Source organism: Leucopleurus acutus (genome assembly GCF_964270905.1).
Source record: "Leucopleurus acutus genome assembly, chromosome: 17".
In the NCBI taxonomy this organism is placed as follows: domain Eukaryota; kingdom Metazoa; phylum Chordata; class Mammalia; order Artiodactyla; family Delphinidae; genus Leucopleurus; species Leucopleurus acutus.
The window spans coordinates 15880505-15908487 of record NC_139159.1 but is presented as its reverse complement, the minus strand read 5'-3'; the positions used below and the strand labels follow the sequence as shown (position 1 = coordinate 15908487).

Sequence of the window (27983 nt, the reverse complement as noted above, 5' to 3'; positions counted from 1 at the left end):
GCATTGTAGTGGGGTAGCACAGGCAATCGGCAGGTCACAAGGTGCACCCCAGACAGGCATGACAGGTCCTGCCGCTGAGCGCCAGAGTCACCGGGCTGCAACCCGGCTACCCTTCTTTCCAGGTGGCCCGCGCTGCAGGCTTGCCGCCAGTCCATGGTGAGGGGCACAGGGACGCAGCAGTTCTATGGCTTCTCATTGCATCCATTTGAAAGTGCAGTGAGGGTTTGGACACACCTATAGAAAGCACACTACAAGCATATTGTTCCCCATCAGTAAGTCTAAATACACAGCACGTTGATCGAACAGCCTCCTTTATAAAGCAAAAGAGCGAAATATGCAAGTAAAACCCTGGTTTCTGCAAATTTACTCTCAGACAGAATTTCTTTCTTTTTTTAATTGAAGTATATAATTGATTTACAATGTTGCGTTAGTTTCAGGTGTATAGCAAAGTGACTCAGTTATACATATATATTTTTTTCAGATTCTTTTCCATTATAGGTTATTACAAGATACTGAATATAGTTCCCTGTGCTGTACAGTACAGACAGAATTTCTTAACCACCGAGCTCAAAGCACTGACTCTAATTGTCAGCGAATTAGAAGCAGGATTCTTCACATCTTTGTCATTAATTAACTTGTTTGTTGACCACTCCTTCCCCCTACATAGAACTTCTGAATAACAGAAAATCTCTAGGGATGACCCATTTCACCTTATTTTTCCAACAAAGCTATGCAAATATCTAGGCGGTCGGGAGTTATTTCCAAAAGCCGCCATGGAAATCACTCCCTTAAAACCTGTGTCACTCAAATACTGGTCACCCCGTAATGCCATCAGTACAATTTAGATTTTCTATGAGAAAGAGGATAGTGTGGGCAGATCCACAGGTGCAGGGTTGGGGGGGGGGGTGTCTTTTTTTTTTTTTAAACATTTTCAAGCACTGCTGATCACTTGTTAAAATAAACCTTTCAGACAATTTGTATGAGTTGTCTCTAAAGTACTAGAAATACTCCTGTACTCTGTATAATTAAATATTTTCATGTTTAGGAATAAAAGGAAAACTTCCTAGTAACTTGTAGATGTCTAAGGTATCAAGCAAGTATCTGTATTGTTGGAGGGGGGGAGGTCAGAGCAGTGGATGTAACTGCTTGATGACAGACGTGGGGAGAGAGAACCCAGCCGTCCTTTCCTTGGCCTTCACCAACTCCAGGGGGTCTCAGTAGGTTCGCTGATGTAGACAATGAAAATAGCTCGTTCTCCGGTGACTCTTTCTTCCTTCCTTCTTTACTTTGTAAAGAAAGTTAGTGATACAATTAGTCCGCAGTAAGGTGTCCGTTTTCTCATGGTAAATTTGGGAAATGGAGCAAATACCGCTTCAGTCAGCAGAATCAGGGCTTCTGTAACTCAACTTCTCCAAAGACGTGTTTGTAAGAATTTTATATTGTTCCCTTTCATAACATGCAGGCTGCCTCAAAGTCTTCTAAGTGTCTCTGTTTATTCAAAGCCTGCAGGTTTATTTGGAGTTTATGTTTCTAGTGTCGGATTCAGGGGTATAAACGCCTCAACATCCTGGCGATGACGTCACTGTGCTTGGCACAGATAATAGGACCCATTGTAACTGTCTTAATTCTTTTTATTAATTTTCCTAAATGAATGTGAATGGTATGGTGTATTTTTACATAATTATGGCACAAGTGAAAGGCTTGGGGGGAAAAGTCCAACCACTACGGTATCAAAGCAGAATAAATATTTGCAGAAAAATTCTGCCATAACTTAATATTTTGCATATGAGCCCCTGTACAAAATCGGAGTTATTCCCGGGGCTTGGTCCAAAAGAACATGTCTGTGGCCCGGCCCTGGAAGGCCAGAGATGATGACGGATCAGAAAAAGGTCAGCTTGAGTCGCAGTGCCAAAAATAATGACAGAAGGGACCAAAAAGGCAGAATAACAGTGCAACCAGAGTTCTGAGAGAGACTGTGCCTTTGCCGCCTGGCCGTGAGACGGTACCCACGTGGCTTGCTTCCGCTCCCAACCTTCCCTCTCACCTCTGGGACCTGCTCACTAACTGCACAGAGTCCCTGTGCATCTCTAAGTCTAGACCTGGTATTCAGTTCTGCTTCATGCGTTGGCAGTTTTCCCCAGCCACGCATGTGAGCATTTTATAATCCAGCCCCACGAGTGCTGAGATGCCTGAGCTGAGGGCCGGGAGTAGCTGAAGCTTGCTAATTTTATTTATTTTACCGCTCTGTGAAGCACAAGCCATGGAACATAAAGGGAAGCCAGGCGAGGGTAAACTTTGGTCATTTGGTTTGTGGTGTTTATCTAAAGGATGCTCCTAGGAGGCTCTCAGGTAGAACAGAGCCTGTAGGCCAGCACCTGTAGGCTCAATCTCACGCCTCCCTGATCGTTGCCAACTGCCCTCATTCAACTCTGCCGTGACTGTGGCCAAAATCCTTGTTCCTGGCTTCAAGGTTCCTATGAGGACATGTGTCAAAGTCACACTAACACCTACGCTCTCACTGCCTACCATTGTGCCCTGTCCCCTCCACCCCAGTTCCCATGATGGCTCTCCTTCCAGAAGTTTCTCTCTGGAGTGCCATTTGGAGGCATGGTGGAGAGATGAAGGGGCGGGGCTTGAACTGGAGAATGGAGGACTCACATGCCGAGCTCCGGGCTGGGAGAGGGGCTGTGGTGACAAACTCTGGACCCAGGTGGGTGTGGGGCAGACGAAGGGGAGGATGCATCCTGGAGCAGGGGTCCCCTAAACGTGAAACAACGGGCGAGGTGCCAGTGGCCCAGGTCGTGGCCACCTGTCTACACTGTGTGAAATCCAGGGATCCCGGGAAGAAACAGTGAATGGGGGTCAAAGACCTGTATAAGTGTCTCAGCACTTAGGTTATTTAACTTTTCTGAATCTTCATTTATTTGCATCTATAAAATGGGTTATAACATTAAATACTATTTTGTGTTCTACACAAATAACAGTAATTCAACTCAACAAGAAATAGGAGTCTGTATAAGAGAAACCGTGGGCCTGCCGCTGCAGGAACTCCACGGAAGTATAAGAAACGACTCAGAGTCGCTCGCCGTCACTTTGAGGGAAGGAGGAATACGCTCTTTGCGGGACACGAAGTGTCAACACGGGACACTTTGGTAACCGAATGTCAACGGATGGTGCATCCCTGGTGCTGTAGGACTTCTGAAAAGGGAGGGACTGAGCTCAGGATGGCAACAGTGGGCCAAATGCGTTAGCAATATCTAATTCGGTATTGTGAAATTTTCCTAGTGAAGGTTAATCACAGCTGTGCCCAGCACTGGCCTGACTCTTCCTTGGAATCTCTTTGTGAGGTGTGGGTATATGTGAAAACTGGTTAACTAAAAATGTTAATTATATATTCCTTTAGGACTGACGTGACACAGAGCCTTTACGCAAAAATACTGATTTTGACATGCCTTTGGAAAGCCATGAACAACAAATAACTCTTTGCCCACCTCTTGATCCCTTTCCAGTCCCACATTAATTCTCACGTCTATGATTTGGGGGGCAAAAGAAACTATGTCCAAGACCCTTCCCTCTCACCTCTGGGACCGGCTCACTGTACAGAGTCCCTTTGCATCTCTAAGTCTAGGGTATTTCCTAGAGAGAAGGATGGCTTGCCCCAAAAGTGCCACCTTCCCTTACTCCACCCCACAGCCATTCAAAAGTAGAGGACCGGCGTTGACAGTCTGGGATCAAAAAGCTATGTTTTGTTTCTGTTACCGCAGCTTCAGCGATTGTGAACCACCTCTAGCTGTCCACCATGTATGTCTGTATTTGATTACTTTAATCACAAAAGCAACCAGAATTAACAGTGGGCCAGGCTGTCCCTCTCTGATCTAGCAAACTATAATTTCAGTTTTTCAGAGCTCTGCAACCCTCTTGGACTAAACAGAATTCCACCATTCAGCAAGAGGATAGTCCCTTGTTTTTATTTATTTATTTTTTGGGAAACGTGTACATCTATACATTCTTTTTTTATACTCTTTTCCATTATGTTTGATCACAGGATATTCAATATAGTTCCCTGTGCTATACATTAGGACCTTGTTGTCTATCCATTCCAAACGTAAGTTTGTATCTACCAACCCAAACTCCCAATCCAGCCCTCTCCCTCCCCCTCCCCCTCCCCCAACCCCGGGCAACCACAAGTCTGTTCTCCATGTCTATGAGTCTGCCTCTGTTCATTTGTAGATAGGTCCATTTGTGCCATATTTTAGGTTCCACATATGAGTGATATCATATATTTGCCCTTCTCTTTCTGACTTCATTTAGTATGATAATCTCTAGTTGCATTCATGTTGCTGCAAATGGCATTATTCCATTCTTTTTTATGGCTGAGTAGCATTCCATTGTATATAGGTACCACACCTTCCTTATCCATTCATCTGTCGATGGACATTTAGGTTGTTTCCATGTTTTGGCTATTGTGAACAGTGCTGCTATGAACATAGGGGCGCATGTATCTTTTTGAATTATAGTATTGTCCAGGTATATTCCCAGGAGTGGGATTGCTGGATCATATGGTGTTCTATTTTTAGTTTTCTGAGGAACCTCCATACTGTTCTCCATAGTGGCTGTACCAACTTAACATTCCCACCAACAGTGCAGGAGGGTTCCCTTTTCTCCAAGAGGATAGTCCTTTGGATTCCAGGGAGGTTCTGCAGCATTTATCACAAGTGTAATTAACTTAGCACATGTGTAGCTGGTTAAATTAACTTCTGGCCCTCCTGCTAAACTGTAGGTGCCTTGAGGGCAGGGACTGATAACTTGATGCTACTTCCAAGGCAGAGCCAGCTCCTCGCTTGTCACCTGCTGGCCCATGTAACTCTTCCCCTCCTGCCTCAGGGCCTTTGAACGTGCTCTTTCCTTGGCCTGCAAAGCTCTTTCCCCAGATACCACCACAGCCTTGCATATTCCCCTCGCCTGCTGTATTTTTTCTCCTTAGCACTTATTACTGTCTGATTGTACATTTTGCATATTTTCTTGTTCGGGTGTCTCTCCCAACTAGAATGTTAGTTCCAAGATGGTAAGGATTTTTGTGTTAAGTGGTGCATCCTTAGCATCTAGAACAGTACCCAGAACAGTCACCCCTTAATAAATAATCAGACACATGAATAAATAAATGATCACCTTTTAAATCTAAGGCATCCATTAGCCTGCTTGGATGGGTATTGAGTGCAAAGTCTGCCAGGAGTCCAGAAAATCACTACTCTGTGTCCCCAAGTGAGACCCCAAGCCTGACACCCATATATGCTAGGGGTCCCTTAGGCGTCTCAAGTCTCAGTAGGACTGATTAATGCGTGAAATATGCTAAATTGGCTGAGCTGGCAGTGGGAGCCCCCCATGTGGATGCCACCCCAAGACTTGGATTCGGTAATGACATACTCCTTAAAATCCTATCACATACTTTTTGGAAGTTTATTTCAAAAGTACATTTTCAGCACATTCAGTCTTTTGGGAATAAAAACGTATTTTCTTGTGGAATTCTATATATCTGCACTCTGCGTATTAAGCATTAAATTAGGGCTTGTAGGGATATATTTTGGCACGTGAAAATACAGAAAGCTTCCATTATTGTCTTCTGTGTCTACCAGTGGGGGATTTAAACTTTGTTGCTGTTGTTGTTTCAGTGGGTGCAGAGCCCCCTCTGCTCCCTCCGTCAGTTACCGAATTGTCTCGGTTTATGATGAATTTGGAAACTAAAAGCAACCAAATTTGGAAAGCAAAAATGAAAACCTCAAATTAGGCTCTTAGGAAGACAAACAAAAAGCTAGATGGCTTCTGAAAAGTGGGAGAAGGGGAGCCTCATCCCCACAGAGGAGACAACTGCAGGATATCAGAATGTAGGGAACTGCAGTTTCTAATTTGAGGGTGAAGACACTTAGCACAAGTTCACACGTAACAGGGCTCTGCTGGGAAATGAAATGATCTTTCAGTATCTTAATGCTCTCCATTCTTTAAGGAATTCACGTTTTTCATAGGTAAGCATCAAAAGTAATATTATAGTTTCTCATTAAAATTTTTTTTAAATACATAGCTTGCTTCCCAAGACATTTATACCATTATTTGTAAACTCGTACAGAGACTCAGCGGGGATGCATCTTTAATATGTAACTTATCAATTCCAAGTCTGTGCAACATAGTACTTGTCTATTGTTAAGTAAAATGAGCACCCATTCCAAAAACACATTTTACATAGACATTTTAACGATGTTTTAATTCCTAAAAGTGCTAACCAGGCTCTTTTAAAAAATGCTCTTGATTTTTTAAATCTATTTTGATTAAAATTGTTCTACAAAAATTCTCCAGCTAACGAGCGGGATTTCCTTGTTGCCACCATGCCAAACTTTGCTTTAATCAAATCACCGTGAAGTGAGTTTGGTTATCTGCAGTTAAAAAAGCTGGAAGCTGTTGACACTTAGCGCAAACCAAGATACTGAACAATACTTCAAATGAGGGCCTCAGCCTGGGAACAAAAAGTCTTAAGGAAAGCTGGCAGGAGAAAACAAATACAGGATGTGGATGGACAATAGCCACGGTAGAGTCATCAACAGTCATTAGAAGATAACGGCTGCTCTGTTAGTAATGGAGATTTTCAAGAGCATTAGCTTAAGAAAAGCCTCTTAACACCGTTTTTGCAAAGAATTCCTCCCACCCCTAGAGTTAACCAAGTAACTTTAGGTCACCGTTGATTCCTTGAATTAAATTCGCTTTAACATATCTTTTCCTCTTCTAATTTCTCAACTTCCTCCTCCTCTCCGTTCTCTCTCCCAAGAGAGAAAAATCCTCCACTGCGGCGCTAAGGCTTTAGGGGTTTTTGTTTGTTTGCGGGGAGTACACTTTTCTGCATTTGTTTGTCTTGTAACTACATGCACCCTAAAAGAGTAGTTTACCAACAGCGTAATTTTTGTATTTCTGGCTAGATAAATGGCTAGATAGCAGAAAGTCATGATTTAGTAATTCTTTAAACCCAGAATAAGTACGTTGTTGAAAAAACACAACTATCATTCATCTTTCACCCTCCGAATTATGTATAATGAATAACTCTGAGAAGTTTCCAAACATGTTTTGCAGGAATGACCTGTTTTTTTAAATGTTAAATTCACAGTCCTGCCTGTGAGGCCTCCTAGACTTTTATTCTTTTTTTTTTCTTATCTGGGGTTACGGACCTGGGAGAGCAGGGGAGGGTTACAAGGTCAAAGTCCTTTCCTCCTTGGAACTGGCTGCTTGCTGGGAGAGGGTTGCCTGGAAAATAGATGCTTTAGAAAGAAGAGGTTGGGGGGGTCAGGATTTTAATTCTGTTAAGCAACAGCTGGTTTGAGTTTCTTTCCACTTCTATCTCCTGCTCCTTTCCTCACAAATCCATGGAGAGAAAAGAATTTGTTCAGAAGGAACCAGCAACATAAAAATACACCTTCTATTCCTGTGGTGCTTACCTGTGTCATCTTGTTATACATTGGATGTGAAGCATTAGAGGGACAGATAGGCTAGATTCTATAAAATTAACTCTATAGGAAAGATAACCAGAGCTTTAGTCTGAAGAACATTTTTAAAATACAGGATGCACGCCTGAAAATTTCTTTTAAAATTTTTTTTAACTAAAACTTTTAATGGAAATAAGTGTCAGAACGGCCTCTGGGGTACCAGGAGGCTGACTGCCAAGAGGAGAATCATAACTGAAAACATTAAAGCATGCCAAGTGTGTGTTACTCGTTTCTGGACTAGGGACCGTGTCTGTCTCCAAATTAGTTTGCCTTCGTTTGTTCAACAAACGTTTACTGAGTGTCTGCTCTTCCCACAATGATGCTGGGGGCTGGGGACACAGCAGTAAGATGTGGGCGTGCTTATATGTGAGCAGGTGTATCAACGTGAACCCGTCCAACTGAGCTTTAACCCACAGTTACACTTCCTATTCTAAACACTTTACATATGGATTGGGATTTTAAAATCAGGTCTGTTCAACTCGTATTATTCTATAATCAACTCATCAATCCGATATTTAAAATGAATATGTAATAATAGTGAAACAGGTAAAAAAAAGTTAAAAAGTTTTAAAAACAGTAAAAAAAACACCTCGTGGTTTGATTATTTTTATTTAGGTTGTGAAGTCTCCCATGCTTTTTTCCTACACACACACGCGCGCGCGCGCGCGCGCACACACACACACACACACACACACACAGACACACACAGAATAAAACTTGCATCTCTCAAATCAATGGCAAACCAGTAACAGATTTTCTAGTCTGGGCTCCTCCACACGCTGGCCTCAGGCTGTGTTGGTGTGTGGCTCGACAGCAATCAGAGGTCATAATTTCATTGGCAGTTAGCATCAGGTTTAATTTTTCTAGCATGTTAGATTTACCGAAATGTCTGGTTTCAGTTACGCTTCGGCATTGACTGAATCAGCTCGGAGCAGCACGATGTCTTCAGGTACCTGAGGTTTATGAAACACATATGCTAATTGTTTTCAATCAATCACTTTCCTTTCTAAACACAAAAATGTGTTTTCTGAACCTGAATAACAGTAGTCCTTAATGACATTGCTGGTTTCTTATATTGTAAAAAGACCCGAAGTAGGTAAAAATGTCAATTTAACTAGACTGCCACCTACTGATTGCCGTGGTTGGAAAACACTCCAATTAGAGTGTTTGGGCATTTTTTTTTTTTAAACAGGCTTGTGTGGATTTTCCCCCCTCCAAAAAATGTAGATAAATGTAGATGCTTTTTGAAAATTAACATGTATCATTTTCATTGCATTTTAGGAATGTGACCAAGTTCATATAGATGATGTCTCTTCGGATGACAATGGACAAGACCTAAGGTGAGCCCATGAATGGGAAGTGATGGGCTCCATGTTATAGCTTAATTGCTCAGCTTATTAAGATGAACTTTCTGTTTGGTTAACTTTGGGCTTTTCTTGCATCTAAATAGCACATATAACTTTGGAACAGATGGCTTTCCTGCTGCGGCAACCAGCGCTAATTTATGCTTGGCAACCGGTGTGCGTGGCGGCGTAGACTGGATGAGAAAGTTGGCCTTCCGTTACAGACGAGTAAAAGAGATCTACAATACCTACAAAAATAATGTCGGAGGCAAGTGACTATCACCAGTAGGTTACTGGGTTAGTTAAGATAGTCTTGATAAGATGCTCAAAGTACCACACACTTTTACATCACACTTTTTTGGATAGAATAGCTTTTTTTGAGAGCTGTTTCATCTAACCAGTGATTATTCTGCTGTGACTGAGTGACAGAAGTAACAGACTAGAGCCAGCTGCCCTGGCCAGGCTAGTCTAGTCCTCGCTCCATTCCTTAGTAGTGGTGTGACCTGGAGTAAGTTTCTTGACCTCCTGCCTAAAGGACTTAAGACAAATCATAAAGCTCCTTCTACCGGGTAGATGTTTGCATTAGCTTGGATCTTTTGACTGTGGTTCAAAATGGCTTTGGTATGAAAAGGAACATATTGACCTAATGAAAAGTTTAGGTGGTGTTGGTTTCTGGCATGGCTAAATCCAGATGCTCAGATGATGCAATCAGTAATCTTTGGCCTGTAATTTCCTTTGGAAAATTACCGCCTCCCGAAAGGTGGCAAATGTGCCTACCAGTAGACCCAGGCTTATATGCTACCAGTCTAGCACCTCCATGGGGTGGAAAGTGTCTTTCCCAATAGATTGAGCGAAAGTTCCAAAACAGCCTTTCACTGGCCAAGCTGAGGACATATGGCTATTCTGGGAGCCAGAGGGTAGGGTCTGCTCTGCTCAATCTTCATGGTTGGGGACTGGGGGAGAGTAGGCTCCCCCAAAAGAAGAGATGACGTCTGTAGCCAGAAGAAGGACGCTAGGAGTGCAAAACCAATATATGTTCCCCACAGTGCTATATATTTGTCAAATGAATGATAACGTGAAAAATTGTTTAGTATATTATAAAGCTTGAGGGTAGTATTCGAGTAGTTTTAAGTGTTTACTGTTTATAAAGTTGACGAGACACGTTAGTGAGGAAGTAGTTCCTGTGCTTTTAAATCCACAGGTCTGCTTGGTCCAGCTAAGAGGGAAGCCTGGTTGCAGCTGAGGGCCGAGATTGAAGCCCTGACAGACTCCTGGTTGACACTGGCCCTGAAAGCTCTCACACTCATTCACTCCCGGTAAGTTCTCCCCAGGTCACTTCATACAAAGTGCCTTTGCCTGAAAACGAGCTGTGCTTGTTCATTTTGGAGATTTAATTTTCAACTGTCTTTTTTTTTTCTTTGTATTCTCACAGGACGAACTGTGTTAATATTTTAGTAACAACTACTCAGCTTATCCCAGCATTGGCGAAAGTCCTGCTGTATGGATTAGGAATTGTATTTCCCATAGAAAATATTTACAGTGCAACTAAAATTGGTAAGCTGCTTTTTAATTAATTAATTTATTTAACAGTCAACCCTTTGCTTTCAGGCTAGTAAAAATGAAAGACAATAAACAGGACTACTTTTTTCAGAATGCTAAATATCAGAAAACTAGAAGAATGATTTAACCCATTTTATTGTCAAAATTGGCTTTAGATATCAAGAGAAATATAAAGCACAGTCCATGTAGTTGAACTCAGAAAATTTTACTTTACTGGCGAACATTAAAACCTATGCGTTTTAGCTATAGGCAACTTAGCATCACTTCTAGATTATTATCTTATTTTTATTCTCTTAGGCAACATCAATGAAAATATTTTACAAGCTTAAACAAGTAGTTGTATAGAAATACACAAAGTAGAAATTAAATAACTAATAGCAGCTTTAATTAAACAACTCTAATAATAAATTATTATTACTGGAACTATTTTTTTCACCTTATTTTGCAACATGTATAAATGATTGAGTTCCCATTTTTGTTATGGGGATCAAAAAAATTAAATTCTTGCAAGAAGGAAATGTAGTTGGGAAAGGAGACTAATGGGAAATTTAGTTAAGATATAAACCAAGACAAAACAGAAGTAGGGATAAAAAGAAGACATGGCTCTTTCCTTAGGGAGTTCATGATCTCTAGCAGGGGAAGCAGACATCAGAATAACTATAATATGACAAAGTAGTATGTAAATAAGCATTTATCAAGTATCTACTAGATGCTCAGAATTGTACTAAACATTTTACATATTAAAGTCAGTCTTTGAAGCCTTTCCATTTCTCAGCTGAGAAAACTAAAGCTCAGAGACTTAATTGTTCAAGTTAACAGCTAGTAAAGTTAAGGTCAAAGTAGATCTCTCTGATTCCAAGGTCCAGCAGACTCCCTTCCACAGCCTAAGGGGTCCTACCACTAAGTGCCCAAATGTGCACTTCAATGGGAGAGCATTCACTCCCACCCAGGAGGCAGCAGAGGGCACGTGTCAGTTAAGAGTAAAGGGAAGATATGACATTTGAGCTGGGTAGAGAAGGGTAAATAAGAGTTTACTAGGCAGATGGCTAGTGAGAACAAAGTGACAGAGGGATTAAAATGTGTCCCCTGCTGAGGGATTTGTGAGTCGTCCGGGGTGACTAATATGCAATGCCCATGGGAGGCTGATGCTGGAAAGGTAGACTTGGGTCTTATCGTAAGTGGCCTCGTATGTTGCCCTAATGAGATGAATGTTATGTGAGTCCTAGGAAAGGAGGATGAGTATCCTGGTAGGTGGAAAGAAGGTTGTTTCTGGCTAAAGAAAAAGGTGCAAAACAGAACCCCTATCTATTTGGCTTGCACTTCTCCTTCAAAGAACTTACTAAATTGTCACTAAAAAGTTGCTTGTTCAGTTATTTGTTCATAGTCTCCTTGATAACTGAGTCTGTCCATCTCACTCATCATGGTGGCTACAGGGCCCAGCACATGGTAGGTACTCAATCAGTGTTGAATGAAATGGGTGAATAAATGGTTGTTTATTCAGAAGAAGGCTGACACAGAGGTTTCTTTTAGGCAACTGGGTCAGCAGTGACACTGTTAGCTGATGGGGAAATCAGGTTTGATGGCAAAGATAATAAGGGTTTGATCTTACCAATGTGAGTTTGAAAAACCTATGGGATATTCAGATAGCCCTGTCAAGTTGGAAATAGTTGGAGTTTGAGAATGACTGATGCCTCCTGAGAAGGGCCAAGGAGAGAATACTGGAAAATACTTATAAAACGAAAGGAGTATACCAAATAGAACTCCTAGTAGCCCAGTAGAACTTGAATTTTTATATGTTGTCATATAAAATAGCAATCAGTTTCCACGAACTCAGGTCTTTATTCTATCTGTATCAGTAAAGAGGAATCGTTGTGTTTTGTAAACAAGGATCCAAGGGAAAGGTTTATCAGCACATGAAAGAAAGAACATATTCCAAATGAGCATATAATACAGAAGGGATAGCACTTAACTTCCCAGAAGAAAAGAACAATTAGCGTATTACACGTCATGCACATTGAACTTTAATCCCAAATAATTTGAAAATGCGAGGATAATAGGAAGTTACAATAACAATCAAGAAAGTATTTTTTAATGGGCATTTTGTTTGCCATATTGGACTTCAATTGTTTTCAGTCTAGAATAAAAATTTGATTTAAAAACTGTACGGTGGTAGAAACGATCTCAAAACCATAGGTAGAATCACTTTTCCATGATATTTCTAATAAAAAAGTAGGGATTGAAACTCCTGTAAGTTGCTGCTAGTTTTGCCATCAAATGAGATCTAATTTGGGGATCAATGCAGAAAACCACCCAGGAATTTTCCTCGTAGGCCAGGGTTCCCCGCCCCACACGCACGGCAGGAGCTGAGCGGCGGAAGGGGGAGCAAAGCATTGCTGGGGTTGCTGCCTGAACCATCCCCATCTCCCGGCCCCTGACCACCCCCCACCCCCACCCCCTCGGTCCATGGAAAAATGGTCTTCCATGAAACCAATCCCTGGTGCCAAAAAGATTGGGGACTTACTTTTAAATAACATTGAGTTTACCTTCCTTTTTTCCATGAAAAGGAAACTTTACAAAGCCACATAAACATTTCCCTCTAAGCGGGGAAAGAAAGTTTCATGACATCTGACTGTTTGGTTACATATTTTTTGCAGTGAAAACCATCCTTTGTATTTATTTCTCAAGGTGATTTAATATTTCACAGGTTAGTGGGCAACTGAAGAAGCATTGAAATGACATCCTTTGAAGAAGGCTGGCCTTATTTCGTTCTGTCAGATGCAAACTAGAGATTTTAGTGCAAAATACAAATATAAAGCAGACATTTGTTTAAGCAAACAAGCAATTTGTTCGTGTGTATATCTGATCCTTATTTGAAAGAGGTACAGGCCCCGTTCAGCCATTCACATTTGAAACCTATAAACTGTCCCATTGTCCATTAAAATGACCTTATTGGCAGCCCAGGACTTGGAACCCCAGTTCCTGCTCCAAGAAGCAACAATGGCCACATTAACTACAGGGACGTGCTTACAGTGTAGCTGCCACGGGCGCCTAAACTAAGTCTTGACATGGGAAAGATAATAGATAGGTACAGGTATCCTGTTACCTTTATCCCACTTTTCCTCTAGGAAAGCGCTTTACTGAGCATTAGGTGTCTGGGCCAGGTAAGCACGCTCTCTCTTGTAGGGCGCCAAATTACCTGACATTCATTTCAGAAACAGTTTTCCAAGAATATTTCAGGTCAACGCATTAGGCCTGGGTGGGGGGAGGGTGTCTTTCATTCAAAGAGCATCCCAACCTGAAAATGAACGGATAAACTAAGTCCAGTGTTGGATTTCTCTTGCCGTAACAAAACCAATCCTTCGGTTTTGTTCATCCTTGTCAACAGTCTTTCGATCAGATACTGTATTCAGAGTTTGATAGATCATGAAACATTTTTTAAGTCAAGTTAAAATATTTTGCCAGAATGGCATGCTTTCATTTAGTCTCAGCTTGTAGGGGGAAAAGTACTATTTCCAAACAATCCTTTTTCTACCAAATGCTCTACTGAGATCTAGATTCTACTTTTTAATAAATGAGTCTTGGGGGAGAAAAAGTACTAAAATTGTCCATTCCCAAGGGACAGGACACCACATGGGTCGTTCATTTACAGTTTTTGCTGTATTGTGCTGTTCTACATACTCCCCAAATGGCATATAAAAGCACTCTTTTCCTAGTTTGCACAAGTACGATAGACTTGGATCAGAAGCATGGAAAAAGCATTTTATATAAAAAGTTTAAGCCCTAGAGTGCTGACTTACTCAGACTTTACATTTTTTCACAATGTTCTTTTGCTCATTAGGAAAGGAAAGCTGTTTTGAGAGGATAATTCAGAGGTTTGGAAGAAAAGTGGTGTATGTTGTCATAGGAGACGGTGTGGAAGAGGAACAAGGGGCGAAAAAGGTGAGTGTTCCTCCGTGGTGCCTCTTGTGCCCTTTAATTTTTCTTACTCCTGAGAATCTTCAGAACTGGATCATTTCAACACATGCCATTTCTCTGAAACAGATCATGAATGTGTTCTGAACCGTTAAGTGCTGACCAAGGGCAGAGTAGAATTAAGTCATTATTGAAGCGAGCTTTTTGAAGAGTGGTATTCACAAGCTCGGGGGTCATGGATGGCTGGTCTTCACAGAATGTAGACTTGGGGAACAGAAAAGGAGGCTTAGTTCTGCAGCCATCATCCGGAACAGAGACAGCACACATGCCTGCTCTTGCCGCTTTCTGCACCCATGGCAGACATCGCCAGGTGATTAGACGTCCGTTACCTGAGCCTGGATGCAGCCTAAGAACCTTCCAGACATCAGTTCAGAAAGATTCTAGGAGCTAATCAGAGCTGGCTTGCAAAACTATTTTCTGCCCTAGAGTACGGTGCCTTCTTTTGATCACGAGGTCAATGCTTGCCTCTTTTGGGATGCTCAAAAAGGAGGAAAGGAGCAGGTCCCTTGACTCCCCGTTTGCCCGTGATATTTCTTTTTATTCTTCTGCATCCCTGCAAGTGTGATTCTGTCATTTCCCGTAGCAAAAGCTTTCTCATGAATGTCCTTCATTGTATTTTAAAGAGCCACATTCCTTAGCCTGGCACTCAGGGTCTTCACAATCTAGAAACAACGGAGGCACGTTGGTCTGCTTACCCTCCTTTGGCCACGCCCAGCACCTCCTTCCTGCTGCTGTTGTGCCTGGAATGCTCCTCTTCCCAGTGCCCTACTGTCACTGTCTTACTCATTTTTCAAAATCCAGTTTACATACCACCTTTTCTATTTCCTTTGTTTATACGAACTCCGTTATAGTAGCACCACTTATACTTTAATTGCAGAAGCTCTGGTAAATAACTTGGATTCTTGAGCCAGATACCCTGGGTTTGAATGACAGCTCTACCATTTTACCAGTTCTGTGACTTCGAAAAAGTTACTTTACCATTCTCTTTCCGTAACTGTACATGGAGATTATAGCAGCACCTAGCTCATTGGCTATTTTAAGGATTAGATTTAGTTCAGGTATAAAACAGAGCCTGATACTTATGAAGTATGCAACATATGACAGCTCTTATTATTAATTATTTGCGCATGTGCCTGTTTCAGCAGTAAAGTGTGAGCTCCTGAGACGTAGGGATCTTATTTTGCTTGATTGCTGTTTGAGACTCTGTCTTCATTTTTTTTTTTTTTACAGTTCCCTAAATCTTGGCACAGTCATGCACTAATATTTCTTAAATTGAAGAGCATTAGTTATTTTATGAGATTAACCAATAGAACAATTCTTTTCGTCTCTTCCCCATACACTCACTCATAGAAGTCACTTTTCCATAAAGGAGGCAAGCTTTTCTGGAATATTCCAGTATACTCCAGAAATGGCACCAGCCCATAGATGCAGCATTAAGCATGGCATGTGGCCAGCCTCCTCATAGAGTCCAAGAATGCTTAATTCACCTTCAGTGCCTCTGAATTCCAGTAGAAGCATAGAAGCTGACCCTAATGCTATAAATAATAGATTTCACTTACACCCATAGATACACAATGTGCCCATGATTACAGTCCCCCCACGTGTGTTCGGTGCTGGTAGAAACCCACACACACTTTTTTAAAGCTTGATCCTAAGCGGTATTTGCTATCTAAGCACTAATTCTGCGTTCCAGCTTCACCAGTGGCCAACCACCATTGTCATTAGGTACATCTGTTAGCCCTTTGGGCTGTCTTCATAAAAAGAAATCTGTCCCAGACTAAACAGAGTACCCAAAACTCAACCCTGGAGAGTTAAAGAGAATATTTGGTGGACATCCAGACTCAAATCTTTTTCCTGAGAAAGCCTCTGGAATCCCCTGCCATTTCTAGACAGGACCTCCTAGTGGCTATGGGAACATGGAATAGATTTGCACCTCTGAGCATCACAGAATTGAAGAGCAGCATTTCATGCCAGTATGGCCCAGGGCCAAGGTGTGTGAATCTGCCTTCCAAGCTGGTCCTTCTCCACCTAGTACTCACCAAAATATTTTAATTTCAAGAGGAGGTTGCCAAAATGTGGCTTTCTAGCTTGTGGTAGACAGAAGAATGTTTATGAAAGTGATGACCTAAAATTCAAAGAACACAAGTATGTTTCTTAGATATTTGTGTGGGGTGAACACAAGATGGGAAAAGTAAAGGAATTCGTGATTTGATGTTAGAATTGAAAGTAGTTAACAGTTAGAATTGAAAGTAGTAACAGTACTGAGTATTTGCTCTCTTTGAAGAACAGTTAAAATTGTTTCCACTGTTTGTCTTTGGACATGTTATTCTTTCTATTCAGGACAAACACACACACCTATACCAAAAAGAATTAGGCAGCTGCCTACGACGAACATCCTCTTTAAATTTTTTGACTGTAAATGAATGCTTGTAGCTTCAACTTTCTGTTCTGATTTCTTGGGATAAGTGTATGTAATCAGTCCAGTACTCTCTGTTACAAAGGAACTCTTTGCACCTTGAGAGCTACCAGCATGGGAACTCTAATGAAACTGTAACCAGGAGTTGTAAGAACTTTATGTGTGTTTGTTAAGTGTACAGATTTTTCAGAAATAGTCAGATTCCTAATAATTGTGCCTATGATTCAGATGTCATAAATCTATCATCCTGAGGGACAAATTGACCATTCCTTTCTTATAGTCTGTCTAGCCTTTCTAGGTTAACTAGTATTTAAACAGCAGTACTTAGCGCATGAGTTAAAAGACAAGGATCTAATAGTTCACAGTAAATAATGAGTATATTTAATGTGTGGGGTTCTGCATAGAAATAGAGAATATTTAATTTAAGGGAAATATTTAATTTAAGGGAAGACTACAAGTTAGCAAACTCTATATGAAAATTCAAGCTAAAGAAATAAAGAGATGGTTATCCTTACTACCAGTTATAAAGCCCTTATTATGTCCCAGAACCTCTTTTAGGCACTTCCTATCCATTATCTCATTAAATCCTCACAACAATTCTATGAGGCAGGAGCCCTCAGACCTCTTTTATAGATGAGGAAACTGAGGCACAGGAAGGTAAATACTTTGGCCAAGCTCACACAGCTAGAAAGTCACCAAACTAGGATTTGAAGCCAATTATATCTGTGAGATTCAGCACAAAATTCCTTCAAATTAGACTTTACTTACATATCTTAAATATGATTTGATTTACAAAAAAAAAACATTTTAATGCTTTTTTTTAAATTGTTGGAATATAGTGTGCACTGTTTCTTTCCTTTTGGGAGGTAGATAGAACTATGTTGTGTTCTCTTTCTCCCAATTTTACACTCATGATTAAAATTTAACAAATAAATCATTAATTCTAGTTTATAATTTGGTTCACAAGCATTTCAGATTAAATAAAACTAACAGTGAACCAGTGAAGTTCTGTAAGTTTGGGCACTAAAATGTTTTGCAAAATCAAAACATTTTGCATTTCTTCTAAATCAATTTTAACCATTTAGCTGCCTCTCTTCATTTCCTATGTCCTTTTAAAAATCTAATACAACACTCTCCTCTCTTCCCTGTAGAGATGTCTTTCATCTCCCTAAATAATGTTCGTTTGCTAGAGGTAGTTATTTTTTTAAGCCCGGAAATGAAAACTAGTAAGTATTCTGCCAGTTACCTGTTTTATTATGGTCAATTGAAGTCTGCTCTGTCACCTTTGTTCTCTTTAGCAATACAGTCCGAGGAGTTTCATCAGTAATTTTATTTAATTCTATAATCCATATCATTAAAAAAAAAAAAAACCCTTCAAAGAGAAAAGGTTAGAAATACCTTTGTTTTTTAAAAAAACAATGTTATTCTAAAAAGATCTCTTTTTTCAAAATTTTTATGGGAGTACAGTTGATTTACAATGTTGTATTAGTTTCAGGTGTACAGAAAGTGAGTCTGCTATACATATACATATATCAACTCTTTCTTAGACTCTTTTCCCATACAGGCCATTACCTAATATCGAGTGAAGTTCCCTGTGCTATACACAGTGAAGTTCCCTGTGCTATATACAGTAGGTCCTTACTTAGTTATTATCTATCTTATATATAGTACTGTGTTTATGTCAATCCCAATCTTCCAATTTATCCCTCCCCCACCACTTACCCCCTGATAACCATAACTTTGTTTTCTATTTCTGTTTTGTAGATAAGTTCATTTGTACCCTTTTTCTAGAATCAACATATAAGCGATATATGATACTTGTCTTTCTCTGTTTGACTTACTTCACTCAGTGTGACAATCTCTAGGTCCATCCATTGTTGCTGCAAATGGCATTATTTTGTTCTTTTTTATGGCTGATATTCCATTGTATGTACCACATTTTTTTCTGTTCCTCCATTAATGGACATTTAGGTTGCTTCCACGTCCTGCCTATTGTAAATAGTGCTGCTGTGAACGTTGGGGTGCATGTATATTTTTCAAATTATAGTTTTCTCTGGATATATTCCCAGAACTGGGATTGCTGGATCATATGGTAGTTCTATTTTTAGTTTTTTAAGGAACCTCCATATTGTTCTCCATAGTGGCTGCACCAGTATACATTCCCACCAACAGTGCAAGAGGGTTCCCTTTTGTCCACACCCTCTCCAGCATTTATTGTTTTTAGATTTTTTTGATGGTGGCCATTCCCACAGGTGTGAGGTGATACCTCATTTTAGTTTTGATTTGCATTTCTCTAGTAATTAGTGATGTTGAGCATCTTTTCATGTTAGTTGGCCATTTGTATGTCATCTTTGGAGAAATGTCTATTTAAGTCTTCTGCCCATTTTTTAATTGGGTTGTTTTTTTGATATTGAGCTGCATGAGCTATTTGTATATTTTGGAGATTAATGCCCTGTCAGTTGCTTTGTTTGCAAATATTTTCTCCCATTCTGAGGGTTGTGTTTTCATCTTGTTTATGGTTTCCTTTGCTGTGCAAAAGCTTCTAAGTTTAATTAGGTCCCATTTGTTTATTTTTATTTCCATTTCCTAGGAGGTAGGCCAGAAAAGATCTTGCTGCTATTTATGTCCAGGAGTGTTCTGCCTACGTTTTCCTCTAAGAGTTTTATAGTGTCCAGTCTTATATTTAGGTCTTTAATCCATTCTGAGTTTATTTTTGTGTATGGTGTTAGGGATTGTTCTAACTTCATTCTTTTACATGTAGCTGTCCAGTTTTCCCAGCACCACTTATTGACGAGACTGTCTTCTCCATTGTATATTTTTGCCTCCTTTGTCATAGATTAGGGGACCATAGGTGTGTGGGTTTATCTCTGGGATTTCTGTCTTGTTCCATTGATCTATGTTTCTGTTTTTGTGCCAGTACCATACTGTTTTGATTACTGTAGCTTTGTAGTATAGTCTGAAGTCAGGGAGCCTGATTCCTCCAGCTCCATTTTTCATTCTCAACATTGCTTTGGCTATTCGGGGTCTTTTGTGTTTCCATGGAAATTGTAAAAATTGTTGTTCTAGTTCTGTGAAAAATACCATTGGTAATTTGATAGGGATTGCATTGAATCTGTAGATTGCTTTGGGCAGTATAGTCATTTTCACAGTGTTGATTTTTCCAATCCAAGAACATGGTATATCTCTCCATCTGTTGGTGTCATCTTTGATTGCTTTCATCAGTATCTTAGTTTTCTGAGTACAGGTCTTTTGCCTCCTTGTGTAGGTTTATTCCTATGTATTTTATTCTTTTTGATGTGATGGTAAATGGGATTGTTGCCTTGATTTCTCTTTCTGACCTTTCATTGTTAGCATATAGGAATGCAAGAGATTTCTGTGTATTAATTTTGTATCCTGCAGCTTTACCAAATTCATTGATGAGCTCTAGTAGTTTTCTGGTAGCATCTTTAGGGTTTTCTATGTATAGTAGGGACAGTTTTACTTCTTCTTTTCCAATTTGGATTCCTTTTATTTCTTTTTCTTCTGTGATTGCTGTGGCTAGAACTTCCAAGACTGTGTTGAATAATAGTGGTGAGACTAGACATCCTTGTCTTGTTCCTGATCTTAGAGGAAATGCTTTCCCTTTTTCACCCTAGAAGAAATGGACAAACTCTAAAAAGATCTCTTGTAAGAGTTTTCTCTGAGCACCTCTTTGTTCCTAGAAAGACCATTCAGAGAAGCCATCTCACTACTGGTGGATATCTTTCTTTGATATGTGTCTTTGTTGTCAAAATCTGCCATGCTTATTTTTTTTTACCATAAATTTTTTTGTTTCCCTAATACAACATTCCTCAAGTGAAAATAAATAATTAGGCCCATGTATGATTTTTTAAAAAATCAAAATGTAAATAATAGTCTTCTGCACACTGACAGCAGTTTTGGTTTCTAGAGTAAAAACAGCCTTGTTTTATAACTCTGACTTTATTTACTTTTTAGAGAATTACTTAAAATGAATCTCTTGTGAATAACAAGGAGGGAAGGGGGGATGGCAAGCATCATTATTCTGCATAATGAAAAACGCTTCATCAAAAAATGTCCATTTTCAACGTGCATTCCAAAACTTGCTGAAAACCAAGATGAAGCTGAGAATCTGCTTAATAATGCTTGATTGTGAGTTTATTTAGGAGAAAAATAAGAACTTCTTTTTCTAAAAGAACATTTTTAATGCAAGTTTTTGCTTTTAGTTTTATTTCAGTGAGACATAGGGATTACTGAGTACAGAATTTTATTACTGTAAAGCCATTACATTCATTTAACTTAATAAGCACATACTGCATGCCAGGTCTTAAATTGGATTTCATCTTTATTCTTCAAGAGCTCACTCCTGTCCAGAGGGGACACAGATATACAAATAGTCAAAGAGCAAAGCTGTGCAGTAAGCTTCATGAGTTCTCAGAATATCTCTTTATTTACAATTTGAGAAGTATTTGTACCTCCATATGCAAATTTTCTAGAGATAATATATGCATAGGAAAGCACAGATCTGTTCTTTATTTGTTATACAAATGGTAACTATACACTTTTTTTTTCCGTGCCTGCTTTTTTCACTTAATATATATCCTGGTAGTTATTCCATATCAGTACATGGAGCTCTGCATCTCTAATTCTTATAAATGGCTGCATCACAATTCCATTACCTTGATATGTTGTAGTTTAATGAGTCCCCTGGGGCTTAACATTTCAGTGGTTGCCAGTGTTTATTATTATAAACAGTTCTGCAGTGAGTGGTCTTTACGTGGTTCATGCGTGGGCAAGTATATCTGTGGGATAAATTCCTAGAAGTGCAAATACCTGGGGCAAAGGTTATGTGCTTTTATGGTTTTGAAACATTTTCTTAATACATTTTTAATAATTCAGCAATATTCAAATTACATGTGTCCACACACCCAGCTTTTTATATTACTGATCTTATGTATACCCAGAAGGGATAAATGCAAAATACCAGACAAGGAGGAAAGTTGGCAGAAGGGGATTTGGAAAGCTGCACATGTGGGCAAGAGGAACAAAGGATGTGTCCTTATTTTATCATTAGGGAATATTTTGGTTCTAATGATCCCAAAACGTGTGCTACTTCCCAAGATTTAGGTCTTGGTGCCCACTTCTCTCAATATATGCTAATCTTGATAAACTAATCATGTACACATCAGTACATCAGTTTAGGCTATCACTGTTGTTAAGATTTGTGGTTTAGCTGTGTTTTAGTCCCCTGGCTCTAGTTACCTGATGGACTCTCTCCATGTAGGTATCCCATTTCATCCACCTGCATATCAGCAGATGAATTCTACTGTCCCAAACCAGTTCGCCCACTCAGATTTGCTTTGGTGTTCTCTACCTCCAACCCATCCCCCATTAGCAAGAACTCTGTCTTTACAGTGTGTCTCCCATCCGTTGCACCCACTCCATTTCCACTGTTCCTTTGCCTAGTTTCTCTGCTACCAGCCAGCCACACCTCCAATCCATCCTTCCTTTAGTGCCTCATTAAATTGCATAACATACTTCTACCTGGAAAAAATATCTCCTTTCTTATTAGTGTTTGTTATGAACACACCATTCCAGCCCCATCTCCTCCACACTAAGTACTCTGTGCATCCCACCTTTGTCACATACCATCTCCTGACTGGGAGTCCCATCCCTCTCCATCTACCTAACCAAATAACCAAATTTGCCCATTTCTCAAATTCAATACAGGCCCAATTTACCCTCTCCAGCTTACAGCTGAGTTCTCTCTGAATTTATCATTTTGATTCTCTGTTTTCTTGAGATATAATTGGCATTCAGCACTGTATAAGTTGAAGGTGTACAGCCTAACGACTTGACTTACATATACTGTGAAACATATACTGTGAAATAATTACCACAATAAGTTTTGCTGACATCCATCATCTCCTATAGATACAAAAAAAATTTTTTTCTTGTGATGAGAACTCTTAGGATCTACTACTCTTAGCTTTCACATATATCATACAGCAGTGTTACCTATAATCATGTTGTATGTTACAGCCCCAGTACTTTTTCTATCTTATAACTGGAAATGTGTATCTTTTGGCCACCTTCATCCAATTTCCCCTCCCCCACCCTTTGCCTCTGGTAACCACAAATCTAATCTCCTTTTCCATGACTTCCAGTTTTTTTGGTTTTTTTAGCTTCCACACATAAGTGAGATCGTACAATATTTGTCTTTGTGTGACTTATTTCACTTAGCATAATGCCCTCAGTGTCTGTCCATGTTGTCCCAAATGGCCGGATTTCCTTCTTTTTTATGGCTGAATAATATTCAATCATGTATATATCACAATGCCTTTATCCATTCATCTGTCAGTGGACACCTTGGTTGCTTCCATGTCTTGGCTATTGTAAATAGTGCTGCCATGAACATGAGGGTGCAGATATCTCTTTAACATAGTGTTTTCATTTCCTTTGGGCATGTATATACCCAGAAGTGGGACTGTCTAATCATGGGGTAGTTCTGTTTTCAATTTTTTGAGGAACCGCCATACACTTTTCCATAGTGGTTGTACCAATTTACATTCTGACCAACAGTGCGTAAGGGTTCCCTTTTCTCTACATCCTCATCAGCATTTGTTACCTCTTAACTTTTTGATGAAGGCCATTCTAACAGGTGTGAGCTGGTATCTCATTGTGGTTTTGATTTGCATTTCCCTGAGAAGTGATGGTGAGCACCTCTTCATGTACCTGTTGGCCATTTGTATATCTTCTTTACAAAAAATGTCTATTCAGGTCCTCTGCCCAATTTTTAAATTGGATTATTTGTTTTGCTATTGAGTTGTATGATATTAACCCCTCATCAGATATATGGCTTACAAACATTTTTTTCTCACTCCATAGGTTGTTTTTTTCATTTTGTCAAATGTTTCTTTTGCTGTGCAAAAGCTTTTTAGTTTGATAGAGTCCACATGTTTATTTTTTATTTTGTTGCTTTTGCTTTAGGTGTCACATCCAAAAAATAATTGCCAACGCTGATGTCAAGGAGCCAAACATTTTTTTCAGTGTTTTCATATAGGAGTTTTATGGTTTCTGGTCTTACATTTAAGTCTTTAGTCCTTTTCAAGTTAATCGGTGCATTCTTATACATGTGAATAGCCAGTATTCCCAGCAACATTTATTGAAGAGACTGTCTTTTCTCCAGTGAGTATTCTTGGCTCCCTTGTAAAATATTAGTTTAGCATATATACATGGGTTTATTTCTGGGCTCTTGATTCTGTTCCATTTTCCATGTGTCTGTTTTCATGCCCATACCATACTGTTTTGATTACCATACATTTATAATATAGCTTGAAATCAGGAAGTGTGTTGCCTCCCACTTTGTTCTTTCTCAGGATTGCTTTGGCAATTTGGGGTCTTTTAGTTCTGTATACATTTTAGGATTGTTGTTTCTACTTCTGTAAAAGAACACCATTGGAATTTCGATAGAGATCACATTGAATCTGTAGATGGCATTTTAACAGTATTAATTCTTCTAATCCATGAACATGAGATACCTTTGCATTTATTATTTGTGTCTTCTTCAATTTCTTTCATCCATGTCTTATAATTTTCAGTGTAGAAATCCTTCACTTTTTAAGTATTTCATTGTTTTTGATGCTTTATTGTAAATGGAATCACTTTCTTTATTATCAGATCATTTGTTCTTAGTGTATAAAAATGCTGAGTTTTGTATCCTGAAACTTTACTGAATTCATTGATTAGATCTAACAGTTTTTTTTCTTGGAGTCTTTAGGATTTTTCTATATATAAAATCATGTCATCTGCAAATAGTTTCACTTCTCCCTTTCCAATTCTGATGCTTTTATTTATTTTTCTTACCTCATTTCTCTGGCAAGGTCAGTTTGATTCTTAGTCCCACACTGCCTTACATTGTAATGAAATAGTTTCAGCAGATATGTCTTGCCTGCTGGTTCTTGGCAGTAGGATCATATGTATGTATATTACTTTACAAATCTGCTGTAGCTACAGAGCTGTACAAGTAATAGAATATTTTAATGAAAAAGTTTATAGACTTTATTAAACCGAGAAGCAACCCTGAGTCATTTCCCCTAAACCCTTATTTTGCAAATAAACAAACTGGGGCTCCAGGGAGATTAGTAACATGACTTTGAATCATGACAAAAGTCAGAGTTGAGAGTATAACCCAGGTCTCCTCATTCTAGAACCTGCTTTTCTTTTCCTCTTTTGCCACCATATCTCTCTGTCTTCATATAAGAAATATTTGTTCCACGCTAAACATTGATTCAGGAAAAAAAATGGTTTACTTTGCACCCAGTTGCCCTGGGAAGCTCTTGTCGATCCATAAAAGCTTCACATCAGTATGTGCTTAGTTAGGGAAAATGTTATTTTGCAATATTAGTTCTAATTACTTGTTAACACGTTTGACTCCCCTGTTCTCTCCACTAGACTCAGTCTTCTTAGAATTAGTCACTATTAAATGTTAATCATAACTATCATTCTTATTAATAAACTCTTTAACAGGGCTAACCAGGTCCTGCACCACTTGGCTCCTACAGCCGGTAATGTCACAGCCATGTCTTTCTCTCACACAGCCAGTATCCTAACAATGAACTTCTCCTTTGTCCTCTGCCCCAGCCCCCTTCACACGCACAGAGACATTCCAGTGCTCTCCTGAATGATCAGCCTTTCATAACTAGCTCAACTATGACCTCCTCTTACCAGTGTCTCTCCCAGTTCCCCAGGCAAAGGGAATTAGCCCCGCCTATTCCTTTTAGGTGAACATTCATGATTGTTGTTCATTTCTTTTTTTTTTTTACATCTTTATTAGAGTATAATTGCTTTACAATGGTGTGTTAGTTTCTGCTTTATAACAAAGTGAATCAGTTATGTTGTTCATTTCTGCTACTCACCCACAGACTGGAGAGGGTGGGCTGGGGATGTCTTCTACACCATGCCTGCGAATGCAAAAAATCACTAATGAATGAATGCAAAATAGTACAGTCTACTTTTATGATCTAAAATTGCCAAGTGGAACATCATAAATTTTTTAAAAGAAATCTCTAGTACTTGGTTCTGGACAGTTACTGAAGGATAACAAAAATAGAGATACTCCAAAACAGTACGGAATCCAGAAAGGTCTACATATGACATTGGACTGTGGTATATGTTTTTAGCAGATTACTTGTTAATAAGTAACAATAGTTTGCATCCCCAGAATAACAGCTATGTGAGCTGCACCAAAATAGCTAGTAGCTCCTACTGTCACTTACAGATAGTCCCCCCAAAAAACTCCTCAGTTCTAAATTCTGTTTGCTTTCATGCCATCTTCTCCTAATAGTGTGAATTGTTTAAAAATTCCCTAGACCTATAATTGCAAATTATACTCAGGCCTTCACATTATTTTTTGCATAGAAAAACCCCAAAATGTTTTCTGTGGGCTTAATAGAATTCTGTTCTCTGAAGTGTGATGATTATCTTTCTCTTACCAAGAAAAAGATTTTGCTGATACATAAATACTTAGTATAATGCTTTTTGAGCCGTAAAGTTTATAATCATGTTTTTATCCCTCATGGACGATGTAACCTCTTTTTTGTGTGTGTGTGCTGTTCTTCTTGTCTCTGGTTAATTCAGGTGTTTCACAAACATTCCCATCATTTAGATTTCTAGATGTTTTAAACTACCACCAAGAAAAACAAAAAACTATCTTAGATGTTCATTTAAAATTTCCCATATGGTAAACCTGTTTCAGGGTCAATGCAAAAAACGAAAAAAAAAGTCGCTTCTTACAGGAGTAAAATATTAAGTTTTGCAAAATGTAAAATACTACCAGCTAAGGAAAACTGCTTAAACTTGCAGCATGAAAAATGCACTGGATCCAGATTTTGAAAGGCAAATGTTTGACAAGGTTTTGTTCATAGCTACTGGATTTTATTTGAAATCGGCATTCAAGTCGCAGTGTAGGTCTGCTTAAGAAATACCCATCACCTTCTTAAAAGAAACAGACTCCTGAATTACATTTTAAAATGCAGTCCAGTATTCTTAGGGGAGGATTAAGTTTGAATTTGTGTTTTAAACAGATGTGATGTTGAGATCTTAACTGGCAGTTTTCATGGTACTGAATAAGGGGGTGTGGGCAGCATGGTGGAGTGCCAAAGCAGCCTTTTAGGGCCTGTGCTGGGAGTGTTCTCTGTCTTCACCACGTTGTCTGCCCCTTTGCAGCACGCCATGCCCTTCTGGAGGGTCTCCAGTCACTCGGACCTCATGGCCCTACATCATGCCTTGGAACTGGAGTACCTGTAACGGCCCCCTAGCACTTTGAAACCACACAACCGCCCTGTGACCAGGGACACATCCAGCAGGCTGAGTCCCGAGTCGGCGCCGGACTCCAAACTAGCGATTTCAACATTTTGATGCCCAGCTGCTGTGGGTCCTCGCCTCTGCCCTTGTGGTAAATGAAGGACCACATCCCTTTCTTCAGAACAGCTGTTGACTCTAGTACTGTGAATCCAATGCAAATAAGCCATGAGAATGTTCTAGCACAGTGTAACGTGTCTTGGCCACATTAACTACATGGTTCGAACCTGTGAAGAAAGGACCCGCAGACGCTTTACGTTTTTCGCATCTTCAGTGTGACCTAAACAGCTTCTCCAATACAGCAAACCTGATTGCACAACAGAGACTGAAATGGGTTTCCTGATTACCAGTGGGGGGAATCTTCTTGTAAAGGTTTACTTTTTTGGTGTCTCATACCCAGGGTCATCTGTACATCTCTACTTATTTATGAACAGACTTCTTAAAAAAAAAAAAAACCAGCTTTATCGAGGTATAATTCAGGAACCCTACAATTCATGCGAACAGACTTTTTTGACATCGAATAACTGAAGAGACAGTAGCATGATGAGAAGCGACTGAAGGCTTTGGCCTCATGACACAGCAAGTACTTTGAATTTTAGCACATTGCAAAGTAGTTTAAAATATGTCTAATTTAAACGTATAATATGTACATCACTGAGACAATCATGTACAGAAAGAATTTTGGGTGTAAATTTGTAATAATGGATGATTCTTTTACATATTGTTTAGGAAAATGATATTGAAAGGTAGCAATGCCTTGATAGTGAAGTATGAGGCAGGATATGCACACACGTGCAGTGCCTTCTCGAA

General features: G+C 39.5%; 1 protein-coding gene across 8 annotated transcripts in view; it reads left to right on the top strand.

Annotated features, from left to right (window-relative positions):
* EYA1 (EYA transcriptional coactivator and phosphatase 1) overlaps positions 1–27119 on the top strand; it is a gene marked incomplete at both ends in the record, with an annotated part of 313784 nt that extends 286665 nt beyond the window's left edge. For all 8 annotated transcript variants that reach the window (XM_082859020.1, XM_082859019.1, XM_082859015.1 and 5 more), the window contains 6 exons: positions 8805–8863; positions 8974–9134; positions 10068–10182; positions 10299–10420; positions 14265–14365; positions 27039–27119. In XM_082859020.1, the coding sequence (XP_082715146.1) occupies positions 8805–8863; positions 8974–9134; positions 10068–10182; positions 10299–10420; positions 14265–14365; positions 27039–27119 (639 nt within the window). The remainder of the gene's footprint in view (positions 1–8804; positions 8864–8973; positions 9135–10067; positions 10183–10298; positions 10421–14264; positions 14366–27038) is intronic.
* Between the last annotated feature and the right edge of the window lie 864 nt (positions 27120–27983).